At 48.8% G+C, this 27,844-nt stretch overlaps 1 protein-coding gene and 1 long non-coding RNA gene across 4 annotated transcripts; one reads left to right on the top strand and one right to left on the bottom strand.

The window, feature by feature from the left end:
• SP2 (Sp2 transcription factor) lies at positions 1-26,674 on the top strand. 3 transcript variants are annotated; one of them, XM_067715928.1, is made up of 8 exons: positions 28-109; positions 1,639-1,751; positions 14,144-14,220; positions 15,011-15,985; positions 22,374-22,686; positions 23,545-23,719; positions 23,934-24,127; positions 25,412-26,674. In XM_067715928.1, exons 3-8 carry the CDS (start codon positions 14,158-14,160, stop codon positions 25,510-25,512), a joined length of 1,821 nt encoding a protein of 606 aa, XP_067572029.1. In that variant the 5' UTR covers positions 28-109; positions 1,639-1,751; positions 14,144-14,157; the 3' UTR covers positions 25,513-26,674. The 3 variants fall into 3 exon arrangements, with proteins under 3 accessions (XP_067572030.1, XP_067572028.1, XP_067572029.1); XM_067715929.1 differs by lacking the exon at positions 1,639-1,751 and having other exon boundaries at positions 1-109; positions 15,011-15,862; XM_067715927.1 differs by lacking the exon at positions 1,639-1,751 and having other exon boundaries at positions 1-109.
• LOC137212485 (uncharacterized) lies at positions 9,783-13,260 on the bottom strand. Its single transcript, XR_010937524.1, has 3 exons — positions 12,785-13,260; positions 11,141-11,409; positions 9,783-10,189 (listed from the first exon to the last, which is right to left on the bottom strand). It is a non-coding gene; the product is annotated as an uncharacterized lncRNA (long non-coding RNA).
• Positions 26,675-27,844: the final 1,170 nt, after the last annotated feature.

The following is a 27,844-nucleotide window of genomic DNA, read 5'->3' as shown; positions in this document are numbered from 1 at the left end:
GCTCGGGCGGTGGCGGGCTCCGGGATTGGCGGGTGCTAAGCGGGCGGTGTCAGGCTCTCGGTGGCGGCGGAGGCGGCGGAGGCCAGGGAGGAAGATGTCGTAATGAGCGGTGGGTCCTGGCCGCTGCCGGCGGGGTCTTCCCGGCTCTCAAGAGTCGGGAAGACGGGCAGAAGCCGCAGGGAGGAGGAGCCGGGGCTGGGGGTTCCCCCCTGGGGCCGGGCCTGGCGCCGGGGCCCGGCTCCGGGAGGGGCGGGGAGGGAGGATTCCCGCCCGGAGGAGGAGCGGGGCTGGCCAGCCAGGCGGAGGCACCCGGAAGGGGGCGTTCGACTCCCCGCCCCCTCCGAGCCCGCTGGGCTGGAGGGCGGCGCTTCCGGGGGCTGGCGAGAGGATCGGGCACCCGGGGCGGGCCTGGCACCCCCTCCGCCCGGTGGCCGACACGCGTCAGCGCTACCAGGCCCGGGGACGTTGCCTCGGTCTGCTCTGAGGAGGCGGTCGACGTCCTGTGCGCTTGTTCTGTGTTCGGGGACCCTCTTGCACTCTAACTCTAGGTGCCCATCCGCAATTCAAGGTTCTCCCGTGTGCAGAGAGGGGCGGGGGAATGCTTGAAATTCCGACGGCACCAACCACATGGGCACTGCTGGGTGTGGAGGCCAACCTAGTTAGCGATGTATCCCAGTCGAGAGATGGTGTCAGGACACGAGGGCACTCCCTAGGCAGATGACCTCTCGCCTGAGACTGCGGAGTGGGCAGAAACCTCCTTTTAATATTTTCACTTGCATCCTTGAACCTCCAACTAGATTATCTGCCAGCTCTTTGCAGAATTGTGAAACGTTTAAGAACTTGTTGACAGAGTTCCCAGCCTGTTACCAGACATCCCAGGCGGGGGAGGGAGGGGACTGCTGAATCCCAAAGGCCAGGAGCAAACCTAAGGAATGATAGAAGAAATAAAACAAAATGGATACTTACTTTCTTCCTCCACCCCACCTTCGTCCCCATTACGGTTCTCAGCCTCCTACCCATGCTTCTTGGCTTATGTTCCTGGTGGCTTTCTAATTTTAGATGAAAAGGAACTGCGTCTTCTCCTCTGGGCAATTGAGAAACTCGTCCTCACTTCATTCCTTGGTTTTGATTCCAATATACTGTCATGTCTAATTGTTTCTTAATTAACTTGATCCAGAGGGACTCAGTCCGGCTTTTCTCAGTGCACATTCTCCCGCAGTTTGTTTCTTCTGAGGCTACTTCTTGCTCACTTATTTGTTTTCTTAGAAAAAGGGAGGGAGGGAGTTCTGCTTTAAACAATTGGCCCATGGTCCCCCATGACATGGGTTTCGTTGCAGATAGAAGGGTGATGATTGTTGCAAGGTACACTGGCATGCACTGTCTAAAACTTGCATGCTGTACCAGAGAAGGCACTAAGTATCACAGTGGAGGGCTAAATGTTGAGTTGGTATTTTGGATAAGAGTTTTTGGGCTAGAAAGTTTAGGGTGTTGGCCAGCTCACAGTTAGGCTTTGCAGGGAATGGTGGTGGAGTCCACACCACAGGAGTAATTTTGATTTGATAACACAAACCTGGTGTCTGCAATAATGAATATAACTGCAGTGTCTTGTTTTGTTTTAAATTCTTGTGTGCGATGAAGGGGGCGAATCTGTCAGACAACCTATCAATTGGGCTGATGATGTCATTGTTCCAGTGGCTTCTAACAGGCATTAATACCTGTTGGAAATGGATTCTCATTGGCTGGGGCGATTGGTAAGTTTTCTAATTCTGGTTCTTCCACTTGGTTGTACAGAGGCGTAACCTCTTTGTTTAAAAGCAGCAACAACAGGGCTTCCCTGGTGGCGCAGTGGTTGAGAGTCTGCCTGCCGATGCAGGGGACACGGGTTCGTGCCCCGGTCTGGGAAGATCCCACATACCGCGGAGCGGCTGGGCCTGTGAGCCATGGCTGCTAAGCCTGTGCGTCCGGAGCCTGTGCTCCGCAATGGGAGAGGCCACAACAGTGAGAGGCCTGCGTACTAAAAAAAAAAAAAAAAAAAGCAGCAATGACAACAAAAAAAAAAAAAAGAGAAGAAAAAAAAATAAGCTGGTCTGACATAATTACGAGCCCCCTGAGCTAGGCTGCTAAAGACACAGTCTCTTTGCCAAGGAGACCCAAGTAGAGTTAGTTCATAATTGGAGCGTCACCTGGCTGCTCAGCAGGGAGAACTGACTCCAGGAGGAAGGAGGAAGAGTTTGGCCTCACTGTTGACAGCACATAGACCGGCAGGCTCTTTTCTCTCAGATTCTATTAAGTTTGGGCCTCTGGAGGCTTGTCAGAGGAGAGAAGAAGCTTTAAGAAGATTGTGGCAAATGCCTGGGGGAAGGAACCTCATGGCATAACAGCAGAGAGGACAGTTCATTTTGATATCTTTGGCCTTGAAATTTCTAGTTCTTCTGTTGATGAATAGCAGCCTTTCAGAGAAGTTGCATAGTCTCTTGTACCCTAAACAGTTCTTTGCTATAGGTATGTGATCATTCCCAAGCTTGCTCTACGCAAGTATTGCCCAACCAGGGCCTTTTTGAAAACATTTAAGCTTGTTGCAGCTAACCAGTAGACCCTGGTATTGGCTTGGGTTTAGCAGTCTTCTAGACCTTGCCCACTCCCATCTATATGATGGAAATGTAGCATGTTCTTCTAAGACTTACCTTTACCCCTTCTCTGTAGACACGCAAATTGGAAGCCTTACTTCCAAAGATTGAAAAACTTAGGAATTATTTTGGAGGAGATGGAACAACAGCCACAGAATGAAAGATGCAGAGAAACACTGGGTGTGTAGAGTATCAGAAAATGTAGAGATGTGAACACTTCTGAGTTTAAATGATTACATTGTCCGGTCTGAAACCTCGTGGGCTGCAGACTTAGAGCAAAATCTATTTGGAGAAACTCCAGTATTTTCTTGTGAGTGTATTGGGTGATACATCTGGAGTGTCCCTGTGAGCAGCTTAACTGGGTTTGTGAACGTCTTCCCAGCAAGCTCTAAGCCAGGACACTTGGCTTCATGGTGGGCTGGAAGCCAAGATGGGCTGAGAAGTGGACACCGTTGTGGATACACTTGTTGATGCTTTTGCTTTGCTTTTGTTTGGATCCACGTGCAACTCCTCTTGTGACTTCCTTCTGCTGAAGGAAGGGAAAGAAGCTTTCTCTTTATTTCTTCCTTCATAGCGCCCAGCACTTAGATCTTTATATTTCTGAACATAGTTGAAAGTCTCTTTCTCTCTGAAGAGCTACTTCCTCGGTTATCAGATCTGTTTTTGGCTAGCAGCATTCTCTTAGGAGACCTCAGGGTGGGGAGGTATCACTTTGCTGTCAGTTATCTGTTGGAGCTGGGTGGAAAGATGAATGAAGTGGGTAAAAACGTGGGGCATTCCTAACTCAAGGGCACTGTCCGCTTGAGTAGGAAGGAGGTTAGAGACTGCCCTTGTGGAGATGCTCCCAGGTAGTACTGGTTGATTTGTTCCAGTTGACAGGATTCCAGAATGGAAAACTGATTTTTCTACTGCCTCACTCGAGGCTGAGAAGAGAGCCCAGGAGCAAGCAGAGTCAGCACTGGCAGCCTGAGGGACGCTACCACTTCACTGCACGTCTAGGTCGCGCTCTTTGCCGATGCTCTGAGGCCGCCACTAGCATAGGGGATTGCTTCTCATCAGGATGGGCTTCAAGCTGGCATGCTCTTGGGAGATGAGCTCCACTCAGGAGCAGAGGAGTATAAAGAGCTAAGTGCCCTGTTTTGCTGCTTCTCAGTTTACCCTCTGTGAGCAGCTCCGAGCAGTGTTGAGATGTCAGGGCTGTTTGTGTCACAGGAAGAACGTGCTTGCAGACCCAGCTGTTTGAATCCTTCCTTTGGCCATTTCCCCGAGCTATAGTTTGTTTCAACATCGGAACTGCATGCTGTCCCTAGCCAGAAGCGCCACCACACTGAGAAGTGTTTGTCCCCGTGCCGTGATTTAGGCTGTTAGGTGGTCTCTTTGTCTCAGCCATGCAGTGAAAATGGCGCAGGAACCAGCAGGCACTGGCCTCCACACTCCCAAATGTCGTCTCTCCAGAGCTTCCTCTTTGGGGTGTTTGTTACCTCTCCTAGGGGACTTGGTGGAATCACAAAGCTGCCTTTCAGAGGGTGTAAATAGGCAGTAAGAGACAGCAGGCAGGGCCACGTGATTGGATGTGGAATATTTCTGCCCCTGGCCAGTGTCTAACTGGGAGTCTTCTCAGACTAGCCTCAGAACAGACCAAAACATTTCCCAGCCATCAAAAAAGTAAATGGTGAGCCAGCCCTCTCGTCCCAGGGGAAATGAAGTCACTACTCATTTCAGAACCGATCGTAGCCCCGGGTGAATGTGTGAAGTGACTCACAAATAAAGCAGAGAGCACGTGTTTGTACCTAATGATATTGTTTAGGGGGGAAAAGTATGTCTTGGTTTTTTTTTCTCCTGTTTTCGACAGAGTTCTGAGGCCCAGTATTTTTGTACCATTTCCTGGGACTGCTTCTGTCAGTGATGAGTTCTCACCATCCCCTGCTGGCTGCCCTGTGTCCCCACTCACTTCTCCAGGGTCCCTTCCAGTCTGATAGGATGCAAACTAGCAACGACACGGTCACGTTTTCAGGAGAGAGATTCAGGGTGGAGACACATAAGAGGTATTCAGACAGCAGGTACGCACGTTGTCTTAACTCACTCGGAAAAGAACTTTTTCCCAGTACTTGTTAATTGAAAGAAGCATTGAGATGTGGTGCCCGGTGTGTGGTGATGAGGTATGTGCTTTGAGAGTTCTGTCCAGGAGAAAGACGGGACCGTGCTGGTCCACGCATAGGCTCTTGGCCCCGTGTGAGGTGACTAGCAAGGTTGAGTTCCTTCTGGGACTGGATCGGCAGAGTTGACCTGGTGAGTGGATCCTAGCCTAGTGCCAGGATATGCAAGTCTGCAGGTTTTCTCCTTTGGTTCTTAAATTCTACTCAGGCTCTCCCGCTCTGCAGCCTCCAGGATTCATTCATTTATGCACTCAACAAGCATATATCGGGCACTTGCTGTGTGCCAGGTTGTGGAGTGGGTGGGTGGGGGGTGCATCACTAAGTAAGGCAGAGAGAAGTCCCTGCCTTTAGGAAGCTTACATCTTAGTGGGAGACAGTAAGGCTAACTAGTAGATACTAGACAATGAGAAGTGCTAAGGGGAAAAACCAAATAGAGGACGGGAGAAGTGAGAGGAGCGGTTTACATAGGGTGGTCCGGGAGGGTAGTCTGAGTAAAACCCTGAAGGAAAGGAGGGATTGAGCCAGGCTCAGTCTGGGGAGGGGGTGGTGAGAACTCAAGCAGAGAGAACAGCAAGTACAAAGTCCCTGAAGAGGGGCCATACCTGGCATGTTCAGGAACAGCAGGGAGACCAGCGTGGCTGAAGCGGTGAATGAGGGAGAGTGACGGGGAGAAGTCAGAGAGGTCACATGGGCCCCTTATGTGTCATGGTGTGGACTTTGACTGGGAGACGGAGTGTACTGGGGGCTCTGAGCAGAGGAGTAACATGATTTCATTTAAGTCTGATGGATCTCTGGATGCGTGTTGAGAATAAACCAGCAGGGACAAGGTCAGAAGCCCAGCTAGGAGGCTTTCGCACTTATCCAAGTGAGAGGTGATGGGGACGTGAACCTGGTTGTTAACAAGAAGTGGTTGTGAAAGCAATCAGATTGTGAACATATTTTGAAGGTAGAGCCGAAAGTGTTTACTGACAAGTGTAGAGTGGAAAAAAGAAGGGTCGAGGATGACTCCCAAGGTTTTAGGGCTGAACAGCTGAAAGGATGGAGTTCTATTCACTGCCGTGGGGAGGTCAGAAGAAGGCACAGAATTAGGGAGATAACAGGAGCTCTGTTTCGGGCTAGGTAGATTTGAGTTGCTTATTAATACCTCCAAGTGGAGATGTCAGTAGGCAGTAAGATATACAAGTCTGAAGATATAAGTTTGGGAGTCGTCATTATATAGAACCTGTATATATTATTGGTTTCTAAAGCTCTGAGACTAGATGAAATCCCCCAGCAAACAGGTGTAGACAGAAGAAAAATAGGCCCCAAGACTGAGCCCTGGAGCAGCCCGACCATTTAGAGTTTGAGACAAGGACCCAGCAAAGGAGTCTTAGAAGAAGCAGCTGGAGAGATAGGAGGCCACCCTACAAGCCAAGTGAAGAAAGTGTTTCAAGATAAGAGGGGCCAGCTGTCAGATCAACACCAGCTGAGGTCTAAGAATTAACCATTGGACTTGGCAACGTGGAGGTCACTGGTCGTGGGAGCAGTGTTTGTCGTGTGGATGGGAGGGGGCAAGCTAGCTGGAACAGGTTCAAGAAAGACTAGCAGGAGAGAAATGAGGGACAGCAAGTATGGGTGACCCTTGCAAGGAGTTTTGCTTGAAAAGGAGAGAAATAATGGATCTTGGCTTATAAAGGGAATTTTAACTTCTTGATGAAATTGTGGACTCACATCAGGGCTGAGGCTGGGGGTCAAAGTTGGGAACAGGGAAGACAGGATGGCTCAATAACTGGGTGGAGACAAGATCTCCATTCTTTAGCCTGTGGCATTAGCCACACCCAGAACTGTTCTCATTTCATGAAAAGTCCATGAAATTCCTTTTACTGTTAGGAGCTCTTTATATGGTTAGTATAGTTGTTGGAGATTTGCTTCTCAGAAATGCTTAGAGCAATTTGGAGTCTTTCTTGATCCTTTCTCCAGCTAAGCTGATTCTCTAAGCCCATTTCTCAGCTCCCTTTGAGGTCCAACTTTGTTCTCTAAAACCAGCTGTGGCTTGCTTTTCCCTCACCAGCTCTGAATTCTTCCAGGCTAGACAACTGGAAAAGACTGGGCTTAGGAACGGTTTTGTTGGCTTCAGGCCCAACTGAGCTGACCAAAATAGCCAACAGGAGAACTGTCTACACAGAGTGAAATTCCTCCAGGGGAAATACCATAGCAGACAGCCAAGATGGCCATAGCCAGGGTGGTGGGACCCCACGAGGCAATAAAAACCTAGTACCCCCAGGCCTGGCTGTGGAGTTTGAGCCAAGTTCTTTCCCAGAGCCTGCTGTTGTGGTATTTCTTTGGATCCCTTCTCTCTCAGCCCCTGTCTCAAGAGTAGTATTCTCAAGTGAAAGACCAGTGGAACAGCCCCTAGTCTGATGGCCAGGGCTCCGGGGTCCCACGTGAGGCCTCTTCCTGTTACGTGGTGCTTGCTCCCTGAGTCAGCCTATGGAGAGAGCCCTAGAACAGAGCTGCACTCCCTGCTCCGTCATGGGGGGTGGGGGGAGTTCTGTGAGGGGTGCCGTGGGGCATATACACTGGCACAGAGCAGGGGCACTTGCCCCAGACTTGGGGAGCAGGAGGGAAGATGTCAGGAGAGTTATAAATGAGCTCTGAAGAGGGACCGGAGGTGGCCAGACAAATGGGAGCAAGTGTGCTTAGGCTCCGAGTGAGAGGACACGTTGTAGTTCCAGAAATGGAGAAAACTGAAGTGTTTGTCCGGAGGGTTGGAAGGGCAAGAGATAAAGTGGGAGAGGGGGAGGTGCAGGGAGGGAGGGGGTGGCTTGTTTGGACCTTTATAAGGTTATCTTAAAATCCTTTGGAAGCTATTGAAGGATTTAATCTGGGGAGTAACTGTGTGGGATTTACATTTTAAAAGAGTCTTCAGACCAGTTGGTGGAGGCTGGATTAGAGGTGGCTAGGCCAGAGGCTGGGAGGCCATTTTGAAGACTTTGGGCCGAAGGTGGTTAACGCCAGCATAATGCAGATGGAGAGAGGTTTGTATTTAGGAGGTGGACCCAGGAGGACTTGAAGACTGAACGGTGATGAGGATGGCGTTCAGGTTTCCTTGTGATTGAGAGGCTGGTTTAACCAAAAATATTCATCATTCATTCAGCCTGCAGGCACTGAAGTGTCGCTGTGCTGTGTTAGGTTTGATGTAGCAGTTCAGCGGTGAAGACAGACCTGGGCCACCCTTCCATGAGTGTGGAAGAGAGACATTAAGCCCATGATTATTTAACGGGTGGTGAGTTACCAGAGGAGTTAACCTCATCTCAGGGGTCCTGGAAGGCCTCTCTGAGGAAATGACATACCTGTTACATTACATAGTGGGCTCTTGGGGGGAAAAAAAAACCTGCCTGAGACCTGAAGGGTGAGTAGGTGGGTATTAGCTAGTGAAGAGAGAAGAGAGCTCTAAGCAAGGAAAGGGCAGCGGCAGAGATGGAGGCTCTTCAAGGATCTGGAAGGAGGCCCGTGGTGGCTGGGGGTGAGAAAGCTGGGGAGAGAATGGGCAAAGGTGACAGCTCAGTGTTGGAAGTTCTGTGGCCAGCCCAAGTGGAAGGCCCACAGAGGGCTGGATGTACTGGTCCGCCACTCAGAGGGCAGATGTAGGCAGTTCATAGACCTGGGAGTCATCAGCCTGTGGAAGGTACCTGAATCCATGTGAGTGGGCAGTCACTCATGGAATGGGTGTTGGGTGAGAAAGATGATGTTGAGGAACATCCATATTGCAGGGGTGGCAAAAGGAAGAGGAGCCCACAAAGGGAAGAGTTGGCCGGAGAGGTAGGAGAAAGTCCATGAGGATTTCAAAGAGGAGGGAATCGTCAACGGGTCAGAAACTGCTGAAGGGGGTCAGTTGGATTTAACAATGAGGAGGTCCCTCGTGACCTGGGCAAGTGCAGTGTCAGTAGAGAGCTGGGGTGAAAGTCCAAGTGAGAGAGGAGGGGGTAGCAAAGTGCTGGCAGCTTTTCCACTAAGTTTGGCTGAGAAGGGAGGAAGCTGTAGCTGGAGGGACGGAGGTGGAGATGAACGATCTGTATGTACCTCAAAAGCCGGGACACTCAGGGGATGCTTTTCCCCTGGTTTTGGAATTAAATTGGCTTCCAGCATGGGGAAAAGGAAAGTCAGGTGTGGTCCTGTCAGGCACTGGACACCCCCCAACCCCTGTCTGGAAGCCGTGTTTGATAGCCTTGGAAATTTTCCTTGCAGCCTAAGAGAGCTAACTATTGCTTGTGTAGTAAATCACCGTAAAACTTCACGAGCCAGAGGACTGTTGAGAAGGTTTTAGCCAACCCAAATTAATGAAAGTCTGAATGATAGCACTCTGAAGGAAATGCAGCCTTTTCTTCCAAGAATATGCAATAACCCCACTCACCAACCTTGCTAAATGTAGGTTTCAGTGAGCAGATATAAACTGCTGTTAAAAGCAAATGGTACCATTGAAACAGTGGCAGTGGTATAAAACAGTTCCCTAACTATGCCTTAGAGTCCCTTTGCAGGCTTCATACACTATTTAGCCTCACTTTGAATAGTATGAAGGAAAAGCTAAGCCCAATTTATGTCCAAATTATACATTTTAAATATAAGGCTCCAAATAAACGAGGTTCTAAAGTACCTTTGAATATAGTCCTGCAGTTAGGCATCTATGCTACTTCTTAACCACTGTTCATTTCCAAACACCAATTGGAAATGCTGCTTTTCCCTTTCATGGGTAATCCCAGGATATAATTCTGCAGTGGCAGGGAGATTAGTCGCCCAGGTCCACAGCCCAGGGGCCACAAAACTCTGAGTGACTCTAGGAGAGATACTTAAAACCACTGGTTTGAGATCTGGAGTATTTCAGGGGCCAGCGGGGAAGGCAAATGAAACCAACCAAGATGGTGTGGGTGGAGTGCCCACAGTCTGCAAGGGCGTCAAGACTCTGCTGTAACTTTTTTTTTTTTTACAAAGTTTATTTATTTTTTTAATTTTATTTATTGATTGATTGATTTTTGGCTGCGTTGGGTCTTCATTGCTTTGCATGGGCTTTCTCTAGTTGCGGTGAGTGGGGGCTATTCCTCGTTGCGGTGTGCAGACTTCTCATTGTCGTGGCTTCTCGTTGCGGAGCACGGGCTCTCGGCACGCGGGCTTCAGTAGTTCCAGCACGTGGGCTCAGTAGTTGTGGCTCGCAGGCTCTAGAGCACAGGCTCAGTAGTTGTGGTGCACGGGCTTAGTTGCTCCGAGGCATGTGGGATCTTCCCAGGCCAGGGCTCGAACCCGTGTCCCCTGCATTGGCAGGTGGATTCTTAACCACTGTGCCACCAGGGAAGTCCCTGCTGTAACTTATTAACTGAAGAGCCTCTTAGCCCAGCCCAGTCTCCAGACAGTTTGAGTCCAGGGTGATAATGACTGCAGGGCGAGAGAGGGAGATGGGAAAGGGAGGTGAATAAGCACTGGGCCAGTTTTCATTTTGTTTGTGCTCTGTCCTGTTCTAGTGTCCTTCAGTTTCATAACAGGGGATGTCTGAGGGAGAGTCATTCACCATTTTTAGCTAAGTGAACCTAAGCCCAGGGGAACCTCTTGGGAGAGGCCCTGCCTTCCCTTCCCAGCCCTGCCGGCAGCTAACTCATCTTGTGTTTTTATCGGCAACACGGTTGGAGGATTATAAACAAGTTTAAATTCTCAAACAAGATCATTTAGTCCAAGTTCCCACCCCATCTAGACATCCCATCTCTGACAGAGACACACATCCTGTCTCTGGCTAAATGATTTCAGAGAAGGGAGAACATTACCTCAGGAGGCAACTGATTCCATCTTTTGAAAGTTGTCCCCTCTAATAAACCGAAATTTCCACCCCAAAGTCTACCCATTGAATGTATGTATGGAATAAACACCCTGGTGGGTATCGCTCCTCTGGTGTCCTGGTCACCACCATGGCTGCCCTCCTCTGAACGAGCTCCATTTGAAAATCCCCCTTTCAAAATGTCCCTCAGGACGGAACCTGACACTCCAGATGGGGCCCGAGTGCAGAGCAGATGAGGACTATTATTTTCTTCTATGATTGAACTTTTGGAAATTCAGTCCAAGATTGCAGGAGCTTTTTCGGCCACCACATCTAGATTCTAACTGCTTCCCATTTAACTTTGAGTCAAAACCACTGGGGCTTTTTCTCATGAGAACCGCTATTAAGCTCTATCTTCCTCTCCTATATGCATGATTTTTTTTCTTTTTTTTTGCTTAACCCAAGTGCAGTGTTCACTCAGCTTCAAAGTTTAAACCACCATTTATTGATAACCCCCTGTGTGCTCAGTGTTTTTCATATTACTGACGCCTCCTAGAATCCTGTAAGGGTGACATTACCTCTGTTTTACAGACGGTGCACTGAGGCTGGGAGAGGAATGCCCCAGCGATCCCACAGTCTGCATTCTCATTTCGGTCTGGAGCCTCATGCTGTTAAGCACTGCACATACCAGTTTTTTAAGATCTCTTTGAACCCTAATACAGACACCCATTGTGTTCACAGTCCTCAGTTTTGTGACGTCCATAAAGTTAATTTGCCTTCTAGGTCTTTTGCATGGTTTCCCAAACTTGGGTGGTGGAGAGACTGCTTTGAAGCCGTGTTTTCTAGCCTGTAGGGCGCAAAACCAATTTAGTGAGTCACAACTGGCATTTTAAAAAATGAAATAGAGTAGAAAAATACCAAAGCCCATGACATGTAGCAAGGGCAAATTTTGTTTCAGGAAATTCTTATTACATCAGCACAGGACAGGGACGTGTGTGTGGGGGTGCATATGCGTACACTGGGTCTTGATGTAAATTGTTTTTATGACTGTGGTTCATGGTCTAAATAGTTTGAACACTGCTCTAAAGGGAAAATGTTTTTCAGTCAACTTAGATTGTTTTCATTATAAGGCTGCAGCCTTAATTATGTATGCACATAAATCTGTTTATCAACTCATAGATCTAGTTCCTGTAAAATTTAATTAAATAACTACAGAAAAGCCAATAAAACTCAAATCAACAACATCATTTTGGGAGGAAAACAGTTGACTGAGCCCAAATTGCTGCTGTCAGCGTAAGCGCAGCACAGACTTGACATCCGGGCTCCTTGAGTTCCGCATGCCCACCCTGCAGTGTCTAGTGCCCAGCAGCATGGTCTTTCCAGGCTTCTGAAGAGCTGTCATTCCTCACTTTGCACAGATGTATCATGAATTACATGTGCAGAATTGAGTTGTCTTAATTAGCCCATGTAGTTAGAGTGGTGCCACTTGGTACCAGTACAGTTGTAAACACACACACAGGCCCAGAAATGTGCAAATCTTGGTTAAGCAGCAATCACCCAGCGATCTGTAGTACATGTTCATTTTTAAAAGATGATCATCACGGTGAAAACACAAGAATAAAACATTCTGTTAGAGAAAGCACGAACCTCCGAGGAGAAGCCTGCATATCCTGGTCCTGGCGTGCACCCGTAGTTTGAGACCCTGGTTGACACCATAGCAGCAAACTGCTCAGGATGGCCTGGGTCTCAGCACTTAGGTGGAGGCACGTTCAGCTTAGCCCCCAAACCAGACTATCATCCTGCCTGCAGTTCTTTTCCTTCTCGTTCCTAAGAATACTATGAACATTTCAGTCAGATGCCTTGTTGTTATAAAGTACACAGTGTATACCATTCTCTTGATGTAGCCAACCAAAACCCCCAAAAAAGAAACAGGTTTGTTCAGCATGACTTGTTTTTGGCAACCCCAGCTTATTCTTTGTGATCACTGCTTCCTTACCTCAGTAATTGTAGTTGCTGTTCAGTCATTTGTTCTAGGATTTTGCTAAGGATCAGTGTCTGTAATATTTCAGGATCCACATGTACGATTTTGCCCAGAGCTCTCCTCTGGCTCCTCAAACAGCTTGCAGGTGTGCCTGCAAAGTGTCTCCCTACTCTGGAGTGCAGTTCATGTGGCCTTAGGGCCTGGAAACCATTTAAGGCTTTGATGAGCCTACTGTACTTACCTGTCCTGGGCTGCAGTTCCCGCTTTACCTTTTCTTTACCTTTCCCATTTAAGAGTCACTCCCCCAAAGAGAGAAGCCAGAGGCAGCTGAAACGTGAGTGGTTCCGCCTTCTTCCTGACCTCTGTCTTCTTCCTGCCAGATGCCCAGCAGGGGCTCTATGCCTGAGTCGTTCTGCCTCTTCCAGTCTCTGAGTAATACCCTTCTTGTTTCGGTACCTCCTGAAACCTACTTTCCAAAGGTCTAAGATACAAGTCCGGCTGTCTGCCTGGTGTTCTTTTCCTTAGTGATTTATAAATTATAAGATGGCTTAGATCCTTTCCCCCCAAATTCTCCTGATTTCCATTTTATTTGTATTTCTCTTAGATCAGACTTAAGTTCAGAGTAGAGATTCCTTTCATTACTTCCTCAACGTTCTTTATTTTCCTTTATTTAAAACAAGTATAGTAGAGTGTATTCGTTGTGGGGAAAATGAGAAAATACAGAAAAACAGAGGGAAAAATTCTTTAAGTGAAGAAAAAACCTACCACCAGGAGATAATGGCTTTTAACATTTTAGCCCCTTTTTGTTTTTAGACTTTTTCCTGCTATATTCATATGTAGAAATATATACACATTTAAGGAAAAATAGGATTTATTATATTTTCATTCTCATTATATTCATTTATTAGCTCTCCTAATCTCGGTGATACCTATGGGGCCATGCCTGTTGTCCTATGTAAAACTGTAAATTCATTTAAAGTAATTCCCTGTGTGCTATGTATAATCTATACCTGGGCCATTGTGCTTGTGTGGCGAAAGCTGAGCACAAAGCGGTCAACACTTTTGCATGGAGTGGGTGTGTCCTCCTCGACAGGCATCCTGGCCCGGAGATGCTTCTTTCCCAGGCTGGCTTGGCATCTGGCTACGGGAGGAGTGAGCAGGAAGCCTGGGTCAGAGCCACAGGATTAGCTGGGGGCTTCCCCTGCCCACCGTATAGGGGTTCCAGTCTAGCTGGGGAGAGTCAGCAGTACCCAGCAGAGAGGGCTCCATTAGGTGGCACAGCGTAGTTACTGAAGCCAGTGTTATTATAATCTCGGTATCTTCACGTTATCCTAGACTTTATGATGGTTGGAGGAGACGGTCCGATAGAGGCAGGACCCGCTATCCTCACAGCCTCAGATGGTTGAGTCTGAGAAAGGGAGAAGGTCATCTACTGGAAGAGTTGTAGGGCTGCTAACCTTGAGTGGGGAAGTGTGGGGAAAGGTCATTAACCTCTCATGGGGAGGCAGCCCAAATAGAGGCAAAAAGAAAATCTGAGGCAAGGGGACTTGGGTTCTTTTCGGGCATCACGGGTATTACTCTATCTCTTTTCTTCCAACAGATCCACAGACCAGCATGGCTGCCACTGCCGCTGTCAGTCCCAGTGACTACCTGCAGCCTGCCGCCTCCACCACCCAGGCGAGTGAGCAGTGGGCTCTGAGGGTTGGGGGCTGCATCAGCCTGGAAGGACTCACTGAAGCTGACATGAGACCGCATCTGAGCTCTGCCCTGGCTAACTATAACTCCCCGAGGCAATGAGACCAGAGAGGGTTCAGTTTTCCACTTTTTCTGAACTAAGAAACTAGGGCCACTCATCTAAGGTGCCACAGTTGAGTCAGGGGGAAAAGCAGGATGAAACTCAAGTCCTTTCCTCCAGACCCCACTGGCCATAAAAGGAAAACAGAGACTGTGTCCCCGCACCCTGGAGGCTCTTTCCTTGTAGCTTCAAAAGAACAGCCCTCCTTGATCAAAAAAGTCATGTCCCAAGCACTGGAAAACACTCTTCCAAAGGGTTTATTCCTCCTGTCCCCCTCCCTTTCTTTTTCCCTCCCTCCCTTCCTCAGTCCTTCCTCACTTGATGACTCAGTAAGGTGCGCTAACGGAGCTCCATCTGTAAGCCGAGGGTGATTCCGTGTCCTCATTAGACACTAATAGACCAGTAGGGAGTAAGCGGTCAGCCCATGCTGTTAGTTCACCCTGTCAAGGGGTGCTTCTGGGGAGTTCCTTCCTGAGAAAGACATTTCTCACCCTTTCTCCCTTAATTTCTCAATGGAGAAACCAGTGGGGAAGGGGAGATGGGCCACTGTCCGGAGAGGATGCTGGCTCCCTGCCCGCCGGTGGCCTGCGAAGAGGAGAGGATCTTAAAGGGTGGGGCGGCTGGGCAGCAGGCCTCCTGTCTCACTCCTTTTCTCCACGTGGTGTCTTGCAGGACTCGCAGCCATCTCCCTTAGCCCTGCTTGCTGCAACATGTAGCAAAATTGGCCCTCCAGCTGTTGAAGCTGCAGTGACGCCTCCTGCTCCCCCGCAACCCGCACCTCGGAAACTCGTCCCTATCAAACCTGCCCCTCTCCCTCTCAGTCCCGGCAAGAATAGCTTTGGAATCTTGTCCTCCAAAGGAAACATACTTCAGATTCAGGGGTCACAGCTGAGCGCGTCCTATCCTGGTGGGCAGCTGGTGTTCGCTATCCAGAACCCAACCATGATCAACAAAGGGACCCGATCGAATGCCAGTATCCAGTACCAGACGGTCCCTCAGATTCAGGCAAGCAATTCTCAGACCATCCAGGTACAGCCCAATCTCACCAACCAGATCCAGATCATCCCTGGCACCAACCAAGCCATCATCACCCCCTCACCATCCAGTCACAAGCCTGTCCCCATCAAGCCGGCCCCTGTCCAGAAGTCGAGTACGACCACCACTCCGGTGCAGAGCGCGGCCAATGTGGTGAAGCTGACAGGTGGAGGGGGCAATGTGACACTTACTCTGCCTGTCAACAACCTCGTGAACACCAGCGACACCGGGGCCCCCGCTCAGCTCCTCACGGAGAGCCCCCCAGCCCCGTTGTCTAAGACTAACAAGAAAGCCAGGAAGAAGAGTCTTCCTGCCTCCCAGCCCCCCGTGGCCGTGACCGAACAGGTGGAGACGGTGCTGATTGAGACCACGGCGGACAACATCATCCAGGCAGGAAACAACCTGCTCATCGTTCAGAGCCCTGGTGGGGGCCAGCCCGCTGTGGTCCAGCAGGTCCAGGTGGTGCCCCCCAAGGCCGAGCAGCAGCAGGTAGTGCAGATCCCCCAGCAGGCCCTGCGGGTGGTGCAGGCGGCATCCGCCACACTCCCCACCGTCCCCCAGAAGCCCTCCCAGAACTTTCAGATCCAGGCTGCTGAGCCGTCGCCTACTCAGGTACCACGCACACCCTCTGCACGCGCCTCCCTCTCCTCCTCAGCTCTAAACGGCTGATGCTCCACCCCCATTGGCTTGCTTTCCTAGATGATGCTGATGCATCTCCTGATCTGACCTGAGTGTTGGGAGTCAGTACTGTTTGGGGTGGGTAATAAGTGACCATTTCTGCCAGTTCATAGGGCCACGTACTGCTTATCTTTAGAAATCAGATGCGACATGCCTATGTACCTATATTTTGGAAACTTTCTTTATGAGAGTCTTTTGGCAGGGGGATGAGTAGCAGGCAGATACATACTTTTTAATAATAAAGTTTATTTTTTTATTCTAGAATTACATACTCCGAATGATAGCAAGAATGAAAAAATTCTAGTCAGAACCATAGAATTTGATGTAAAGTAAGAAAACCAATGAGAAAAATGCTGATCATTGTTAATGACAAAAAAAAAAAAAAATTAGGAAGAAGCACCCTAGCTTCATAGCAGGGACATTTAGGATAGATTCTTCTGGGATGCTAACTTGAACAGGAGCTTATTTTTGGCGTTCATTAAGGTGCTGTAATACTAAAATTTATTTGGCTGTGCAGGGCAGGTTTTATGCTTTGTGTAAGCCTAGTAAATGCCAGAGATTAGGCCCATGTTGAAGATGGAGAACCTGGAACTCAGAGAAGTTACCCAGTATCCAGCTCTCATGGAGCCCAAATGACAAAAGAGCCAGGATTCAACTAGATTTCTGACCTACGCTTTTGTCCTTACTCCACCCTGGCCCACCCTGGCTCTTGTGTATGGCAGGGGCTACACTTAAAATTGTACAAGGATTTTTTTAAATATAAAAACCAGCTCCTGCCATGGAGGAATTTACAATCCAGCTGTCTGTAGAGAGAACCGAGGCGTCAGAGTGAGTGACGGAAGTAGGGAGTTGTGTAGTCTCCCAGGTGGAGAAGTGCCCTTAAGTTTGAGCTGCGGACGTAACGGATGCACAGGAAATCTGAGGCCTGCCCTCAAGTGCCTCCTCCTTTCTGGCATATTGCATACTGCCAAGGGGTTTTCTATGAATCGTGTAATTTGTTACAACACGTGTGAGGCTCCCTTATCAGACCTACCTTAAAGGTGAAGAACTGAGGGATACCCGCTAACTCCTCTCTGCAGTGCCTCCCCTCCCTTCCCTGAGGTCCTGTGTCTGGAGACTGATGGAGGCAGGGCTTAAAACTAGGTCTTCCTAAGGAAAAAGGCATACGTATGCAGAAGGATTTAGCTACTGCATTACTTTGTGATGATGACATAGTTTTCTGGTATCTGGAGGTGCTTTCTGTTACCCAACGGTAGATTTAGGCTGTTTCTAATCTTATCGCTAAATAAATTCCTAAAAGTGGGTCAAAGGATATGCACGTTTTAAAAAATGTATTATACCCTGTATCAAAGAAATTGGCAATCCTCAGCCCTGAGGTCAAATCTGGCCCATCTATCTGTTTTTGTAAATAAAGTGTAATTGGAACACAGGCATGCCCATTTGTGCGGCTTTTGCACCACAAAGCAGAGACCTCATGACCTGCATAGCCTAAAATATTTACTCTCTGCCCTTTACAGATAAAGTGTGTTGACCTCTGCTCTACATTGTGGGAAAGAAAATGTTCTAGTAACAGAAACTTCAGATATGCAGAAAATAGCAATGATTTGCAAAAGGGGCACATACCAGAAAATTGAGGATGAGATGTGTATTTATTAAGAGATAGCATGAGGTTTGTTTGTTTGCTTTTAACTGAGAACCACAGTCCTAAATAACCCAAGGATCAAAAATAACCCCAATCAAAATCACAGTAGAATTTTTTTTTAAACAAGTGACTTTTCCCCCTGTATCATTTGAGTGTAACTTGCCACCATGCCTCTGTTACTTCCAAATGTTTTATAGAAAGTGTGTAATTCTTATACGCAAGGAGGACAACAGCACAACCTTCAGACATAGGCAGTTAGCAAGGAAACACACTGACGTCTAATACAGAGACCCCATTCAGGTTGCTCATCACTTGCCGCAATGATTCCTTTGTGGCAAAAGGATCTCATCCAGTATCACACATTCCATTTAATTGTCATGTCGTCTTAGTCTGTTTTGACCTGGAATAGTTCCTCAGTCTTTACTTGATGTTCATGACCATGACACTTTAAAAGGACAGTTACTTTGTAGAGTGTTCCTCAGTTTAGGTTTGTGTGATGTTCCCTCCTGGATAGATGCAAGTTGTACACTTTTTTTTGCAGAAATATCAAAGAAGTGATGCTGTGTTCTCACTGCATCCCAAAAGGAGGTGCATGGTTTCGATCTGTCTCAGTACTGGTGATGATTAAAGTGATATTTAGCGGGTTTCTGAACCTTAAAGTTACTTTTTTTCTCTTTGTAATGGATTAGTATTTTGTAAGGAGATACTTTCTGTGTAAATATCTCATTCCTTATTAGACTTTCGCCTGCTTATTTTAGTAGCTTTCACTGTGTTAGAGATTTTTTTTTTTTTGGCCAGACTGCAAGGCATGTTGGATCTTAGTTCCCCGACCAGGGATCGAACCCCAGCCCCTTGCAGTGGAAGCACAGAGTCTTAACCACTGGACCACCAGGGAATTCCTGTAACTTATTCTAAAATAAAAAGTTAATTTTAAAAAATCTCTTATCATGGGACTTCCCTGGCGGTCCAGTGGTTAAGACGCTGCGCTTCCACCACAGGGGGCCTGGTTTTGATCCCTGGTTAGTGAACTAAGATCCAACATGCCTTGCTGTGCGGCCAAAAAAGTTACATTTACAGAAAGGTTGCAAAGGTAGTACAGAGTGTCTTATACCTCTCACCTGGTCCCCCACCACCACCTTGTTAAACATCTTACATACCAGGGTACACGTGTCAAAACTAAGAAACTGACATTAGCATGTTACTGTTCACTAAACTCCAGACTTGATTGGATGTCACCATCCAATCAGTTAATCAGTTATGTCCTCTTTCTGCTCCAGGATCCCGTCCAAATACCACATTGCACTGTGGGCATGTCTCCCCAGGCCCCTCTGGTTGGATAGCTTCTTAGTCTTTGTTTTCCATGATCTTGACAGACTAGAGGCACATTGGTCAGGTATCCTATAGAATATCCCCCAGGCTGGATTATAGGTTTTTGGAAAGAATACCACGGAGGTGAAACGCCTCTTTTCATCACATTATATGTGGGGTACATGATGTCCATACAACATCTCTGATGATGTAACATCCCTGATGTTAACCATTATCACTTGGTTAAGGTGGTGTCTGCCAGGTTTCTTCATTCATCAAAGCTGCTACTTTTCCCTTTCTCAATTCTTTGGAAGTAAGTTGCTAAGTCTCCCATCGTCAGGGGTGAGAGTGGGGGTGAGAATTAAGCTCTACATCCTGGAAGGGAAGGTATCTATATAATATTATTTGGAATTCTTCTATAAGGAAGATTTGTCTCTTTTCCATTTATTCATTTATTTATATAAATTTATTTATTTATTTATTTTTGGCTGTGTTGGGTCTTCGTTGCTGTGCACAGGCTTTCTCTGGTTGCGGCGAGCAGGGGCTACTCTTCATTGCGGTATGCGGGCTTCTCGTTGCAGAGCACGGGCTCTAGGCATGCGGGCTTTAGTAGTTGCAGCATGTGGGCTCAGTAGTTGTGGCTCGTGGGCTCTAGAGCGCAGGCTCAGGAGTTGTGGCGCACGGGCTTAGTTGCTCCATGGCACGTGGGATCTTCCCAGACCAGGGCTTGAACCCGTGTCCCCTGCCTTGGCAGGCGGATTCTTAACCACTGCGCCACCAGGGAGGTCCCACCATTTATTTTTTTATTCGATCATGTATTTATGTCAGTAGAGACTCATGTATATTTATTTTATACTTTGGAGTACAATCCAATACTGCGTTATTTATTTTGTTGCTCACATTGTTTCAACTCTGGCCATTTGGAGCTCTTTCTAGTTGGCTCTTGCATCTGTGTGACATACTCCCAGTCTTTTTTTTTTTCTTATCAGCTTTTTTTAAAAATAAATTTATTTAAATTTTATTTATTTATTTTTGGCTGCATTGGGTCTTCGTTGCTGCACACGGGCTTTCTCTAGTTGATGAGAGCAGGGGCTACTCTTCGTTGCAGCGCACGTGCTTCTCATTGCGGTGGCTTCTCTTGTTTTGGAGCATGGGCTCTAGGTGTGCGGGCTTCAGTAGTTGTGGCACGCGGGCTCAGTAGTTGTGGCACACAGGTTTAGTTGCTCCACGGTTTGTGGGATCTTCCTGGACCAGGGGTCTAACCCGTGTGCCCTGCCTTGGCAGGCGCATTCTTAACCACTGTGTCACCAGGGAAGTCCCCTTTTCAGCTTTATTGAGGTATTCGCATACTGTGAAATTTACCCTTTTAAAGTGTACAACGCAGTGGGTGGGTTTTAGTATACTCATGGAGTTATGCAGCCATCACCACTATCTAGTTTTAGAATATTTTCATCACCTCAGAAAGACCCCTTTAGTGGTCACTCCTCATTTCCCCCTTGCCCCAAGCCCTGGCAACCACTAATCCATTTTCTTTTCTTTTCTTTTCTTTTTAAAATAAATTTATTTATTTACTTTTATTTTTGGCTGTGTTGGGTCTTCATTGCTGCACGTGGGCTTTCTCTAGTTGCAGCGAGCGGGGGCTACTCTTCATTGCGGTGCGCAGGCTTCTCATTGCGACGGCTTCTCTTGTTGCAGAGCATGGGCTCTAGGCACATGGGCTCCGTAGCTGTGGCGCTCTAAAGCGCAGGCTCAGCAGTGGTGGCACATGGGCTTAGTTGCTCCACGGCATGTGGGATCTTCCTGGACCAGGGCTCGAACCCGTGTCTCCTGCACTAGCAGGCAGATTCTTAACCAGTGCGCCACTAGGGAAGCCCTAATCCATTTTCTATCTCTATAGATTTGCCTATTCTGGACATTTCATGTAAATGGAATCTTACCATAGGTGATCTTTTGCAGCTAGCTTCTTTCACTTAGTACACCGTTTTCTGAGTTCATCCATGCTGTAGCAAGTGTCAGTACTTCATTCCTTGTATTTTCCCAGCCCCAGTCCTGGGATCAACCATTTGTCCTAGGAATCCTAGTTCCTTTTATTGGAGGATGTGATAACAGTTTTTTAAATTCTATCATTTTCTTCTCCATTTGTTTATTTATGTCAGTATGGATTCATAGGTTCCTGTTTTATTCACTGAGTTATAATCCATTAGTATTGTTATTTTGATATTCAAATTATCCTATGTTTAGCCAGTGGGAGCCCCTCCAAGCTGGCTCTTGTGTTCTTTTCACATGTCACCACCATTCTTTGAGCATTTCCTTACTTTCTGGTATAAGAGGTGTTCCAAGGTCTTCTTGTACTTCCGCTGACCAGAGTCCTCGAATCAGCTATTTCTCAAGGAGCCCTGGTTTCTTTTAGTGGAACATGGGATTTAGAAGCTAAGAGATGGGTGCTAGGTGAGCTCATTGGTCCTGGAGTTTTGCTGCTTTCAGCCTTTCTCAGTGGACACAGTTAAGAAGTATATATAAATATACCTATACATATATCTGTAACACCAAGATAGATACAGAAATGCACACACATATATACATACACTTATATTTATATTTTTCTATTTATATTGAAACCTAAGAGTTTCCATCAATACCTCTAATCCCCATCCAGTACCACACGGTTCATTCTCGTTCTCAGGCTCTAATATGCATATTTTTAAAGGCTTTGGACACATATTCCCAGATTTCCCTCCAGCAAGCCTAGACCACTTCACACCCCTTGACGTAAGAACATGTGCCTATTTCCCTACTGTCTCAGCAACAGTGAGCATTATGTTTTATTGTTCCATCTTTGTTAGTATAAATTGGAGAAAGACAGTAGTCTCTCCACTAATTGTGCCTCCTAAAGGCTGTTTTCATTTCTTTGATGAGCATTCACAGCGCATCTTTTGTGGGGTCATCATTTACCTGCCATCTCATTCTTCAATTCGGAGATTTGGCATTATATTTTTCCATGCTAAGTAAATTAAATGTTTTGTTTCAAATCAACAGTCGGCATTTGTCAGCTTAGTACAGGGATGCCATCAGCCCTTTTTGTTGAACATCAACAGTGGGTGAATGTAGGCCTGGGCTAGTTGGAGAAGACTTGGGTGGACAAAAAGGCACCCGCTTCTCCCTTGGGCAGGGAGATGATGCTGCATTGAAAGGGGGCAGGAGGGCTTCCCTGGTGGCGCAGTGGGTGGGAGTCCACCTGCCAATGCAGGGGACACGACAAGAGTGTTATACCAGGGAATGGATGATATAAACATTCTTTAATGCAAAAAAATGGTGGGGGCAGGAGCCAGGGCTCTCAGGGGGCATTGACTTTTTCTCTCTGGCCCCTCCCAGGTCTACATCCGTACACCTTCTGGTGAGGTACAGACGGTCCTTGTCCAGGATGGCCCCCCAGCAACAGCTGCGACCACCTCCACCACCACTTGTAGCAGCCCTCCATCCCGTGCTGCTCATCTGAGCGGGACCAGCAAAAAGCACTCGGCTGCGATTCTCCGGAAAGAGCGTCCCCTGCCAAAGATCGCCCCTGCCGGGAGCATCATCAGCCTGAACGCAGCCCAGCTGGCAGCGGCAGCCCAGGCCATGCAGACCATCAACATCAACGGTGTCCAGGTCCAGGGTGTGCCTGTCACCATCACCAATACTGGCGGTGAGGGAAGGCCCCTGGCCCCAGGCATGGGCAGCCTTGAGTTAAGGTTGGAAGGAAAGGAGGGAGCCTTTGGACTGGCTTGTGCTGCACTTCTCAGTTCAGTGGTAACATTTGGTGATATTTACGGTATGAAAGCAGCCTTGCACATAATCAAAGGAACATTGTAGGTACCTAGCACAAATGGTTCGTTGCATTCTTTAGCTGGGTGAAGGGCAATTTTCAAGGTAGTGGGAGCTCTCTGAATCTCCTCCCTTCCTCCTTGAATGAATTTCCAGCACTTTATGCATTTGGTTTAGTGGCCTGGGAGAAGTTCACCCACAGGCACTCCCCCTGCTTTGATGGCTTTATGCAAGTCCTAGAGGGCTTGACTTGTTCCAAAGCCCGTAGAACGGACTCTCCCTCTGTTAACAAAAATCCCTGGAGACTTCCCTGGGAGCAGAGTTGGTGTCTCACAAGGGCCTAAGGTTGGAGGAGATTCTGGAAAAACACTCCAAGACCCATGTGGGCAACGTCTGGAAGTGAATTTGGCCTATGTAGTATAGTGGTTCTGGGCATTGACTCTGAAGTTGACTGGGTTCCCATCCAGATTCTACAAGTTCTACATGTGTGGTCTTGAGCCTCAGTTTCTTCACCTTTAAAAGGGGGATGATAGCACCTATTTCATGGGGTTATGAAACTTAAGTGTATTAATACATTTAAGATCTCTAAAATGGTATCTGGCACATAGCAGGCTCTCAAAAATACTAGCTGCTATGACTGTCAACCTTACTATGTGCTGGAAGGAAGAAGGGGGTCAGGCTCCCTCTTCTGCCCCTTTGGGCTTCCTCACCCTGAACTCTGCTCCACTCCTCCCCACAGGGCAGCAGCAGCTGACAGTGCAGAATGTTTCTGGGAATAACCTGACCATCAGTGGGCTGAGCCCCACCCAGATCCAGCTGCAGATGGAACAGGCCCTGGCTGGAGAGGCCCAGCCTGGGGAGAAGCGGCGCCGCATGGCCTGCACGTGTCCCAACTGCAAGGATGGGGACAAGAGGTGATTTGAGGAGACGGGCCAGGTGGCCAGCCTGGCGTGTGTCCTGTTCCCCAAGCCCTCCCTGGGACACAGACAGAGAGGGGACCAGGTAGCGGCTCCATGCTCTCCGACCTGACCCCACATCCTCTCTCCATCCTGTCCCGCCCCCATCTCTCTACCTCCCCGCTGTCTCTGCTTCCCATTCCCTCCACCCCACCCTCAACCCAATTCCCAGGTCTGGAGAGCAGGGCAAGAAGAAGCACGTGTGCCACATCCCTGACTGCGGCAAGACTTTCCGTAAGACGTCCCTGCTGCGGGCTCACGTGCGCTTGCACACTGGCGAGCGGCCCTTTGTCTGCAACTGGTTCTTCTGTGGGAAGAGGTTCACACGGAGTGACGAGCTCCAGCGGCACGCCCGCACCCACACAGGTCTGCTCCCTCCCCTGCGGTGCCCTCCAGCCCCCCGCCCCCCCACTCCACACTTCAGCTCCCTGCCTCTCTCCCCACCCCCACTCCATTGTCCTCAGCGACATGGAGACTCCTGGCCTGGCCAAGGAACTGCGGCACTGAGCGAGGGCTACAGACTGTCTCCTCGGGGTGCAGGACTACCCGGAAAGTCTCGCAAGCCATTCCTTTATTGCAGTGTTTCCCAAAGTGAGGCCAGTTGCGTGGCACAGCCTTGATGGCTTCTGCCATAAGCTGCAGATGTGTTTAACGGTCAGTGGCATCTTGTGCAGGCACTGTACTACACATTCTACCCGTTAACTAATGTCATCCTCATAACGACTCCATGGGGACGGCACTTTGATTGTGCCCATTTTACTGAGGCATGGAGCGGGGGCTGGGTCACACAGCCAGTGGCTAGTGGAGCTGGTTCAACCCAGGCCCTCTGGCTCCCAAGTTCACGCTCTTAGTCACTATCCCACATTGCCTTTCCTACTGTTATTTACCAAATGATTTTCCTTAAATCACTTCACTATTTTTACTTACTATTTTTTTCACTATTTTTACTCTTTTATGTCCAGTGCAGTATTATTTTTCACATCACTGGCTTGGGTTGATAGCTAAGTGTTTTAATGTACTGGCAAACAAATACAAAACTATAAAGTAGAAAATCGTTCATGCATCTGCCACCCGAGATTGCCCTGGGTGTCTCCGGTGGTCCACAGCACATGCTTTGAGAACTGCCGCTCCGGCAGATGCCCCCAGTGAGCAGATGCCTGTCCTGGGCCTGGGGACACGAGGCCCAAAGCTCTGGCTCCTGGCCAGCGTGGCGGGGCAGGTCACGCCCACCCTCTGCAGGCTGCAAGAGTAAATAGAACAGCAGCAGAGCCAGCCCGGGTGTGCGGCTCAGTCTGGCAGGTCAGAGGGGAGTGGGGTTTCCCTGTGAGGGGGCGGACTTTGAGCCGGGTTTAGTCAGAGGGACGAAGATCAGAAGAAAGTAGGTGACAGGCTACATGGGAAGCATCCTGGGTGCAGGTGCACAAGTATAGCGTTTGGCACAGCACAAGGAATGGAAACAAAGTAGACTGGAGGGTGATGGCGGGGAGGGGATGAGGACTGACAAAGGTTCCCATCAGTGGATCACGGGGAGCACTGTGTGAGCAGCAGGTAGGCCAGTGACACGGCTTCACAGGTGCCCCTCACACCTCACGTGTGTGCCTCCTTTTCCGGGGCATGGCACTGTGAGTGACGGGCATCTCCTCTTCCCAGGGGACAAACGCTTCGAGTGTGCCCAGTGTCAGAAGCGCTTCATGAGGAGTGACCACCTCACCAAGCATTACAAGACCCACCTGGTCACGAAGAACTTGTAAGGCCAACTGAGGCGGGAGGCCTCGCAGATTGCAGACCCCTGCCTGTGTCCTGCCTGGGCCCCCGGAGGAAAGAAGGCCCACGGCTGCCCTGGGCCCGCCCTCTCCCGTCCCTCCTGTTCTGCGACTGTCCCCACAGGAAGGGACTCTACCGCCCCCATACTCACCTCCTTCTGAAGCCCCTTGGCTCCTCCCTGGCCCTCCCCTCTCACCACAAGCTCCCGGCCTGCCCAGACCGTGGACAGTGGCCGTGCCCAATGAGACGTTCTAAACCAGGACGAGTGGGAACCCTTATTTCCAAAGGAAAAACGTGAATTTCACTCCATCGAGGAGCAAAGTGAGCCCCCCCTCCCCCAAACACTGCCGGAGTCGCATCGTGCCATGCCCCTCCCTCTCCTGCACCTCCCTGGCCCCCTCAGCCACTGCGGGTGCCCTGGGGCCCTGCACGCAGGGCACCACTGGCATCCAGCTCCACCTCCGGAGAGGCTCCAGAGGCCGCCTCCACTCCACATTCCCCTGCCCCACCCCAGCTCTCCTCCAGCACATTCCAACTTTCTATTTAAAAAGTAAAGCTACCCACGGACTCCCTGATTCCCCTCTTTTTCTATGGGGAACGTTGCCTTATACTCTACTTCCGATGATGAACACTGTGTATTGTGTGTGCTTTAAAGAAGTTTTATTTAATTGCTCCCTTCTTCCTGTTCTTGTTACTCACCTCCCCCATGCCTGCTTTTAGTTTAGGGTTTTTGGGGGGCAATGATGAGCATATGAATTTTTTTCTCACTCTAGTAATTCTCTTTTCTAAACGACACAGCATTTCAACTCGAATCTGGATTCAGGTAAAACACCTTCCCATCCTGAACCTCATCCCTCCCCCTCATCTCACCCACCCCAACCAGCCCAAGCCCTACTTGTGTACAGTGTATATTGTATAATAGACAATTGTGTCTACTACATGTTTAAAAACATATTGCTTGTTATTTTTGAGGCTTTTAAATTAAACAAAAATCCAACTTTATTTTTAGTTGTAACTGCTTGAGGTATGTTTTTGAATTAAGTGACAGATTTGTTATCCTTTATTAACAATGTACTTTGTTGGTCAGCGCTGGGCTGACAAAAATTTTTTCTTGCTAATAAATTTAGTTGCCTGAGGCAAAATCTGCAACTTGGCACTGCAGCTTCCTTTGTCCTTCCCCTCGGAGAGCTCCGAGACGGGAATCCTGAGGAGGGAGCCCTGGTCTCTCGGAGCTGTCCGCACTGGGACCAGGGCAGGACCTTGTCCTCCTGACCTTGACAGATCTAGGCCACAGCCCGAAAAGGGCTTCAGCCACAAGGACCTCCTGGCATTGGCACAAGCCCCCAGAGCACCTGGGGGGCTACTCCAGAGGGCAGGGCCTGGTGCAGGCGTTCCTGCTGTGTTCTCCCCTAAGCCAGTTTTGCCCAGATCAAAGCAGGCATACTCTGCCCAGAGACTCAAATGAACAGCAGTGCCTTCCTTACCAGCAAGTGAATTCCTCCACTCAACTCTCCAACCCCTGGAGCAGGGCTTTGGCCTCAGAGCCCGTTAGTAAGAAGCTTAGGAGAGAAATCCAAAGGGACCTTGCCTCAGTCACTTCCAGAAGGCTAAAGAGTCTGGAGAAAACACAGTTCCCCAAGGTCCCTTCCCAGGGTGGAGGGCCAGGCCAGAACCCAGCTCTACCCGAGAGAGAACCCTGGCCCCAGTTTCTGTTCTTCTACTGTCCCTCACCCCAGCACCGCAGGGAAGGCAGCAGGCTGATTTTGGTTTTAGCAAGTGCTGCAGATCTGAAATTTTGGTGGGGATTTTTGGGAGTGGGCAGGGGTGGGACAGGGCTCATTAGGAGATCAGGGGTTGGGATGGTAGGCAGACTGCGATGGGACCCAGCTCAGTACCTGTGTTTACACCTAGCAGGAGCCTGAAGAGCATCTGAGCTGAAGGAAGAGGCAAGTTGTTCTCAAGCATATAGAGAACAGTACGTGCTTTTCTTGTAACAACAATGCCTCTTAATCAGCCTCGAAAGGACACAGCCAGGGTGGCTTTTCTGTGCAAGAGTGGCAAGGCTCGTTTAGAGCTATCAGTCTCCTTAACTGTGTTTCCTTTGTCACCAGCGCCTGCATTTTTGCAAGCAAACAGCTTGTCCTTAGAGCCAGTGCACCCTCACATCAGCTGAAGAAATAAAAAGGAGATGGATCTCAGATCACAGGTCCTCTGCCCCCATCACTTCTTTATTAACAGGCAGGGAGTCCCGTCCCAAGCATACTTAAGCCCTTTGGGTGATACCAGACCAACCACTGTCTCTACCCTGACATGGAAGCC

The sequence above is a fragment of the Pseudorca crassidens genome, chromosome 19 (genome assembly GCF_039906515.1).
Source record: "Pseudorca crassidens isolate mPseCra1 chromosome 19, mPseCra1.hap1, whole genome shotgun sequence".
NCBI classification, from domain to species: domain Eukaryota; kingdom Metazoa; phylum Chordata; class Mammalia; order Artiodactyla; family Delphinidae; genus Pseudorca; species Pseudorca crassidens.
Note: the sequence above shows the minus strand (reverse complement) of the source record. Positions and strands in the feature narration are given on the sequence as shown.